Source organism: Coenobita brevimanus, chromosome 102 (assembly GCF_032717465.1).
Source record: "Coenobita brevimanus isolate Jiangsu-jjx chromosome 102, ASM3271746v2, whole genome shotgun sequence".
Taxonomy (NCBI): domain Eukaryota; kingdom Metazoa; phylum Arthropoda; class Malacostraca; order Decapoda; family Coenobitidae; genus Coenobita; species Coenobita brevimanus.
The window spans coordinates 31,403,116-31,412,289 of NC_137055.1; the positions used below are offsets into that span (position 1 = coordinate 31,403,116).

The window sequence follows — 9,174 nt, forward strand, 5'->3', positions numbered from 1 at the left end:
AGGAAGATTATTTTTTGCTCCAATGAACAGATAGAATTATTCAAAAGAAAAAAGAAATTGAAATATGATATAATCGGTAGAACAGATCATGGGTTTTATATAAAAATTAACCATCCTTATTGGAGATGGAGTATTCAAAAATATCCTTATCGAAATACTTATGATCTTGATTTTAGACAAAATATTCAGTTATTAATCACAAACCCTAAAAATAAAATAAAAATTAAATCATTTATATGTGGGACATTTAAAGAGAAATATAACAATAGTTATCATAATTTTATTTACAGGATTATCAAAACAAATAATTTGTCATTACTTATGAATAATGATATATATACATTTTATGCTCAAACAATATACTTAGAAGAATAAAAATATATCTAATGAAATTATTTCATCTTCCTATCTTATGATTGAAGAATATAGTCATATGACCAGACCAATTCAAACTTTGCTGACCTATCTATCTGGTTGGCGGTTAATTATCATTATTTTTCACATATTGAAGAAATTAAATTAGTAATGTAATTTAGATTATCTTTTGTTAATACCTCTTCATCTCTTCTATTGTCATATTTCAAATTAATAAATGTATCTAATATATTATGGGATAATATGAGACTATTTAAATGTTTACTATCTTCTCTTGAAATAAATACATTATATTTGTTTTGAATATTAGTTAAAAATAATACTTCATTTTTATGGTAATTAATTATGATTGGAGGTAGTAGAAATATATAATGAAACCTTTCTGCATAATAAAAAAATTGATTAGTAATATTAACAACGAAATGATTTTTTCTTTATATCCAAATTTTTCCATATTACCAAAATTAAAATAGTCAATTTCAAAAGAATTTTTAATATGTTTAAATTTTCTAATATGTTTGTAGGACTTATCCCTCTCATTGACCGCTATCATTGAAAGTATATCCGAAAAAGTTTTCTCCCTTTTTATTTTTTTATTTTCAGGCTCATTTTTACTTTCAGGAGACTTATCAATTTCAACTGTTAGTAATTTATTAATCAAAATAATTTTATAATCAATTGAAAGTATAATATAATTTCCTATTATATGTAAGCTTTTCAATGTTTGTATGTTATTTTGATTATTATTAATCGAAAAAAGATAAATTAATTCATTACAAAAACAAGGGTGTTCTATATTATCTCTTAAATGATAAATAGATCCACTTCCTCCCCAAGCTAAATTATTTAGACCATGGTGAAAGCGAATATTATTTTCATCAAATCCTCTCAATACAACTTGAACTTCATACTGAAAATAATTTTCACTTACATCAAGAATTTTCAAAGATTTAAAAATATCTGTTGAAATTGAATTTGTTAATAATAATTTAATATAAAGAAACCGTCCACTTAATTCTTGATTTATGACCATATTATCTATAAATTTATATAGAGCTAATGGTTTTTCGTTGCATTTGTTACAAATACCACATTTAAAACATATAATTCTGTATTTACAGTTCATACAAATTCCTATAATACTATAATTTAGATGATCGAATTCTGAGAGGTCATATTCGGAACCTTCTTCCGCATTACATTTGAAAAATTCACAACAATAAGAAAATTTATTATTCAAACCATTTTCAATTAGAGTAAGGAGATTTTTTTTATTCTTAAAAAAGTCTCTAATAGCAACATTTTCTAGGAAATTTTTAATTGAATCATGAAAGATAGTATCTTTTTTTTTTTTCTTTTGTAAAAAGGAGTTAAATAATTTTAATATTTCTTTCTTATTACAGTGACACGGCAATGTTTCTATCCATTGAGGAAACTGGTCTTGTAAACTGGACTCTGTTTCAAAAGAGAGGAAACGTTTTTCATCAAATGGATTTGACATTTTTAAATTTTATTTTCGAAATTTCTTGTAGTAAGTTCAAGAAGGAAGGTAAACATATGCAAAATATTCTCAACTGTGAATCCGACTTCTCTTAGAGATTTTATCATAAAAATGTCCTTATCATTAAACAATAAAGATAGAACAGCACTAGCGTACTCTCTAGTAATATAATCCCAACTATGTAATATAGTAAAAAGTGAAATGATATCTTTATTAGATACAGAATAATTTACCATATTTTCAAGAGAAGAAAAATATGATTTATTTTTATTCTTATTAGACTGATCTATTTTCATTAACAAATTAACACAAGAAAATAGTTTACGAGAGACACTATTTGATATAGCGAATGTTTCTTTATTTTTGTCTACAAAATCATTTATGTTAAAATTAATATTATTAGATGTTTTGAGAAGTGTATCAACAAAACTTCTTATATTACATTTGTTCTTTGTATTTTCAGAAATTTCCCTTGTAACTGTTTTAATTTTCTTAATAAACTGTTTTATTTCTTTCTCATTAATCTGTTTTGCATATTTTTTACTGGTAGGATATTTGAATACTTTCTTCCTTTTACCTCCTGATTTTATTTTCTCCTCTTCCTCATCTTCAGTACTACTTTTATCCTTAATTATAATACTATCTATATTATTTCTGTTATGTAAATTATGATAACATTTCTCTATAATAAATGATAGTAAATCAAACACATCTCTCATTGTCAATCCACCGTTTTCAAGAATGACAACATTATCGTCATCTAAACCTAATATTTTTGCCAATTGAATACTATGGCTACGAATAATACATTCCCAACTGATAATACATGTAAATAATGGGACAATATTTGATTCATCAATATTATATTTGAAATTTTTAATCATTTTTACCTTAAAATCATGGGATTTGTTCATCTGTAGACTAGTTTGAACACAATGAAACATTCCCCTTGCTAAATTGTTACCCATAGTATTAATGAAATCAACACACACCCCAGAATTTAAACATTCACTTATAAATATATCAAGAGTTTTATTTAATTCTCCCGTAAAGCTTGATTTTATTTTTTCAATTTCATTAACTATATAGGAAATATTTTCCGTTTTTTTCCTCTCTGATCGTTTACTTCCCTTCTCTTCCTTTTCTTTTTCTTGTTTCATTATATGATCTTTAAATTCTTTAACAATATAGCTAGAGTCGGTTTTTAAAACGGTTTTATTCCATGGATTTATTTTATTTAAAATAGGAGCAGCAACATTTAAGGTTCTGAGATTTTCTAACCCAAAATGTGCATTAGATGTTACTAAAAATTCATTCAGTAATGTTATAGTATTTTCTAATAATTCTAAAGTTTTTGTTTTATCAATTACAATTCCATTCAATTTCTTAATAAATTCTTCAGATTCTACTTCTTTAAAATCATTTTCTAATTTCTTATTATTATCAGTAGTAGTTGTAGTAGTAGTAGTGGTGGTTGTTGTTGTAGTAGTAGTTATTGTTGTTCCTAGAGTAATAATCTCAGTAGTAGGAGGTATAATAGGATAGAATTCGGGATTCATTAAAGGAGATGGTAAATCATTCAGTAATTCTTGTAATAAAACGTCTTCATTCATTTTTATGAAAATCAGAAAAACAATACCCTATATATATAATATCAAATTTTAAAAAAAATAACATTTTTGGATATTTTTTTGTAAATTATCCTCAAAACGCAGTTAATCCAAAGGTTGAAGAAGAGAAAAAATTAATCAGATATAAGTAGGTATAACTAAATAAGAGTAAATAAAAATTATTTCCGTTTTTATGGAATAAACATGAAGACTTTAAAGACAGATTCTGCAATTTCTGATCGACTTACTATGTTTCAACACGGGGTGGGACGAAAAAGGTTTCCTCCACCAAAAGTACCGAGGAAGAGGCCTCAGAATAAGAAGAGAAGAAAAGATAGAGTTTTACCTGAAATAATAAGGCTACAGAGAAGTACTAATTTAGTAATTCCTAAAAAACCAATGGAAAAATTGATTAGAGAGCTAGTTCGAAAGTATGGAAAAGGACCTCTTAGAATGACAAAAGAAGCAGTGAAAGCACTTCATGAAATAGCCGAGATGGAAGTAATAAGGTTTTTCAGCCAAGCAAATTTTGGTACTTACCATGCAAATAGAATGACTACACAACCGAAAGATTTTAAACTAGTAGAGAATATAACTAACCCAGTAGGTAAAATGTTGCCATATAGACCAAAGAAATAGTAATAAATTATTATTATTCTTATAAAAAATATTATTATTATAATGATTTTACAAATTTTTATTATTTATATATTAATTATTTTTGTTTTAATTATAATCCAAGGAAAGAAAAATAGGAAAGAAGACACAAGTTTGATATCAATTGAATTTATTATTTTGAAAAATGATCATCTTTACATAGAGGGTTCTGTGAATCGAAGAGAAGGAATTGATATAACCATAAATATTACTGAAAAGGAGACTTCAGAATTAAAACTTGAACTCAAAATTCGACTTGATACTTTCAGAAAACCAATTCCTCTTAAAAATGTTCAAATGATTATTCCCAATATTGAATATATTATTGAAATTTATAATAAAACAGACCTACTGTTCAAGGATGTGGTATTCTACGAGAAAAATGTGTATAATTTTGAACCAATTTTTTGTTTAAAAGATTGTATTCTCATGAAGGCTTCATTATATCCATCTAGCCATTTAGAAATTCCTGCAGAGTTATTTGTATCAGGAGAATATTTCCGGCAGTTCCCTAATTTACTACCCATTCCTCCCATCTCCAAAAAAATTATATTAAGTAAAGGTTATTTTCTTTCGCGAATAACACAAGATTTTTTATTTAATGAGAAGGATGTCGTTGAAGGCGGTGTTCAGGTATTGCAAAATAACAATAATCCGACAGAATTATACGCGTTTATTAAAGCACGTGATGATAAACAGGTTCCCGATGTGAGGGAAATGGGTTGGGTACTTGAATACGATAATAAATATAGACAAGTATTTTCCCTTCAAAAGGCTGTATATTGTAATTTAGACCACGAAATATTTATCCTTAATTGCACCTTGGAAGAATATTTAAAGAACACTTCTTTGGTTTCGGGAAAGGTATTTGCATATCTCACTAGAGATGCAATTGGTATTGGGAAAAGGGGCGATTTTAAATGGCGTGAGACTTCTGATCCACCACATATGGAATGGTTTATTGAGAATCCCTATATCGGTCTCTCCCTCCAAAAAGGTATGGTAATAATCGGTAAAGAAATTCATCCTGATACTTGTTCAAAATCATTATTCTCAGGCGCTTTTCCAGAAAATGGTACAAACGAATTCAATTTTTGCCTGTTGAAAATGGATGATGATCATAAAATTATAAGAAGATACAATCTCGACTATATCAAGGATAATAGTCTGGAAATTAAAAAAGCTTCGATATATACAGAGAAGACTCATATTTTTACTTTTTCTAATCCCCGAGAAATTGAAAATACATATGTACCACATTTTTCAGAATTTGAAAATAATTTATATTATCTTAAAAAGTTATATCATTACGGGATTCCGACAGACACATGTTCTTTTTATAACACTATTGTTTATAAACCTCAAAAGAGACAGCCATTTACACCATCCAGTGAAGGATATCATCAGATAAATGATGAATTTTTTTTACAGGGAAACACTAGTAGTAACGATAATATTTTAATAACATGGTTTACACAAGATTTAGAAGAAGCCTATTTCCAATATTTTTCAAACAGTCTAAATATTCTCAAATATCAATATGGCGGTGAATATCCGTTGAAAATTAAACAAACGGCTATGGGAAAAAATTGGATAGCATTTCTGACTGATGTCACCGTTGATTCTGCATCTCATTACTTCATCAATATATCTACCGGGCTTTTGATGGGTCAGACAATAAGAGCCTATCCGATTCGTCCCTTACTTATGAAAGAGATTAATAAAGACAATATCTATTATGATTCTTTGCAAACTAGGATTAATAACCCCAATAATTCTGGTGAAGATCCACATTACATTTTAGTTGGAATTGATAAAATATCTGGAATACAGAAATATATTAAAAATGTACGTTTGAGGTCGAAAAGTAATGAAGTGGAGTTAATACCTAGTCTCAACCAAACAGATTTCATATCTTTACCCAAAATATTTAAAAATTTAAAATATATGTTGTTAGGATTTTTAGATTATATTCATTATTTTCATCCTATAAACCCTAATAATAGAGAAAAATTAATATCGCAATATAAGGAAGGGCAGCAACGTGTTTTTCAGAATAATCTTGTGGCTATAAAAAGGGAATACTCGGACAGGTATCAAGATTTGAAAAGATGGAGGGGAAGAAGAGAGGAGCACTGATTGTTGTCGAGGGTTGTGATAGAACAGGCAAAAGTACACAGGCCAAGAAGTTAGTGGATTATTTATCAAAAACCGGACGATATTCTATTCTTCTGCACTTTCCTGGTAAGTGAGTTTGAAAAAAAAAAAAAGATAGATGGACCCTTGCTGAACCTGGTTGGTTGCCCACTAAAGAGTTATGGTATATGATTACAGAATGCAGCACTCGTATCGGCGACATCATCCGCGGCTACTTGAACAAATATTATAACTTCGACGATAGAGCTGTTCACCTTCTCTTTTCTGCCAATAGGTTAGTTAACTGGTAAATTTTTGCTAGTAATTTTTATCTAAAAAAAATGTCTTTTATTTATATATATATTTTTTCTTTTAGGTGGGAATTCTTGCCTTTAATACAATCTCACATCCAGAAGGGGGTTAATGTTATCATCGATCGTTACGCATTCTCTGGGGTCGCCTTCTCTGCCGCTAAAAAGGTTAGCTATTTTTTTTATGCAATAGTCAGATATTATTTCTAGATTGATGACTCTAGTCTAAGAAATTAAGATTCAAATATTTTGGTTGAATTTTATTTGTAAATCTATATATTTTTTTACAGGGGATGAATTTACAATGGTGTAAAAATAGTGATTCCGGACTACCACGACCTGATCTTGTCCTCTTTCTGGACTTAACTCCTGCTCAGGCTGAGAAGAGAGATGGTTATGGCACCGAACGTTATGAGGTTGAAGAGTTCCAAGACAGAGTTAGAGAAAAATATTTACAACTAGTTGATAATAATTGGGTGGTAAGTTTAAAAATTAAAATATTATTAATAAATTTAATTTTTGAAAATATCTATTAACCCTTTAGCGGGCAGATGGCTATTATCAATAAAGTTGGTTTTTGAATATTTTATATTTTAGACAGTAGACTTTTCTGGGAATCATAAATTCCTTTCAATCCTTTAGCGGGCAAGTGGCTATATAGGATTGTTATCAATTCCTGACTAGTTGGTAATTGCTTGTCTAGTAAAGGGTAATAATACATATGTTCGAGAGATTAATATATTTTTATTGAAAATATTTTATTCAAATTTTTTTTCTGGATCTGGGAAGTCTGGTGTATCATTCTTATTCATATTTCTCTCATTCCTATGGAACACGTCGATACAAGGGACCTCTGAATATCGTAGGATTTAACAAGAAGAGGGGAAGAAGAAGGAGGTGGTGTACTCTCGGGGTCTACGTCGTTGCTCTGCTAAGAGTGATACTACCTACAACGACAAAGTCCCCCAGCACAGAAACATTCTCCAAACTTCCAGCTCCATCCCAGCACCAGCTACTTTTTGTCCGAGCCTTTGTAATGCGGCAGCCAATATTGCTCAAAAACTCTTTCTAGCCGTGTAGTCGTATTGTCATATATAACACTGTTATTTCTCCAACAGGTTATAGACGCCAGCAGAAGCATTGAAGAGGTGCATAAGGTTCTCTGTGCTGCTGTGGTAAAGACTGTGGATGGTGTAGATGATAATAAGTTGGAAACTTTATGGTAAAAAAAAAATAAATAAATTAAAAAACAAAATATGACTTTTAATCAACCTTTATATTTTATTCAAAAAAAATTTTCTGGATCTGGGAAGTCTGGTGTATCATTCTTATTCATATTTTTCTCATTCCTGACTAGTTGGTAATTAAAGGGTAATAATACATATGTTAGAGAGATTAATATATTTTTGTACAACGACAAAGTCCCCCAGCACAGAAACATTCTCCAAACTTCCAGCTCCATCCCAGCACCAGCTACTTTTTGTCCGAGCCTTTGTAATGCGGCAGCCAATATTGCTCAAAAACTCTTTCTAGCCGTGTAGTCGTATTGTCATATATAACACTGTTATTTCTCCAACAGGTTATAGACGCCAGCAGAAGCATTGAAGAGGTGCATAAGGTTCTCTGTGCTGCTGTGGTAAAGACTGTGGATGGTGTAGATGATAATAAGTTGGAAACTTTATGGTAAAAAAAAATATAAATAAATTAAAAAACAAAATATGACTTTTAATCAACCTTTATATTTTATTCAAAAAAAATTTTCTGGATCTGGGAAGTCTGGTGTATCATTCTTATTCATATTTTTCTCATTCCTGACTAGTTGGTAATTAAAGGGTAATAATACATATGTTCGAGAGAATAATATATTTTTGTAAAATAATATATCAAAAAATAGTTTTTAGTCTAACTTTCTTAAATATTCCAGAATTTAAAAGAAAATACAAATTGAAGATTTTTCTTGGTACCCTAAAGTTCCAAGAGAAAACCGTGTTTGGTTTATATGATTTATAATCAAGTGTAGGTTATTATTGAAAATATTTTATTCAAATTTTTTTTCTGGATCTGGGAAGTCTGGTGTATCATTCTTATTCATATTTCTCTCATTCCTATGGAACACGTCGATACAAGGGACCTCTGAATATCGTAGGATTTAACAAGAAGAGGGGAAGAAGAAGGAGGTGGTGTACTCTCGGGGTCTACGTCGTTGCTCTGCTAAGAGTGATACTACCTACAACGACAAAGTCCCCCAGCACAGAAACATTCTCCAAACTTCCAGCTCCATCCCAGCACCAGCTACTTTTTGTCCGAGCCTTTGTAATGCGGCAGCCAATATTGCTCAAAAACTCTTTCTAGCCGTGTAGTCGTATGACTATATAGCCATATATAATTCCAACCCTTGCCGTGGCCGCTAAAGGGTTAGTTGGTAGGGTATTCTAGTACGCATTTCACCATTTCCAAAACATCTTCCAAATGCACTAAATAAAAAATTTCCAGGAGCGATATTTATTTTACTGAGACGAACTACATCAGTTTTCTTAAAATCAAGAAGATATGAGAAAAGCTTTGGGTCAATGTATACAACCGA

General features: G+C 29.6%; 1 protein-coding gene across 1 annotated transcript; it reads left to right on the top strand.

Annotated features, from left to right (window-relative positions):
* The first annotated feature begins 6,254 nt into the window (after positions 1-6,254).
* Positions 6,255-8,277, top strand: LOC145415443 (thymidylate kinase-like). The gene is made up of 6 exons (XM_080284720.1): positions 6,255-6,387; positions 6,478-6,574; positions 6,656-6,758; positions 6,881-7,069; positions 7,709-7,765; positions 8,170-8,277. Exons 1-6 carry the CDS (start codon positions 6,255-6,257, stop codon positions 8,275-8,277), a joined length of 687 nt encoding a protein of 228 aa, XP_080140846.1.
* Positions 8,278-9,174: the final 897 nt, after the last annotated feature.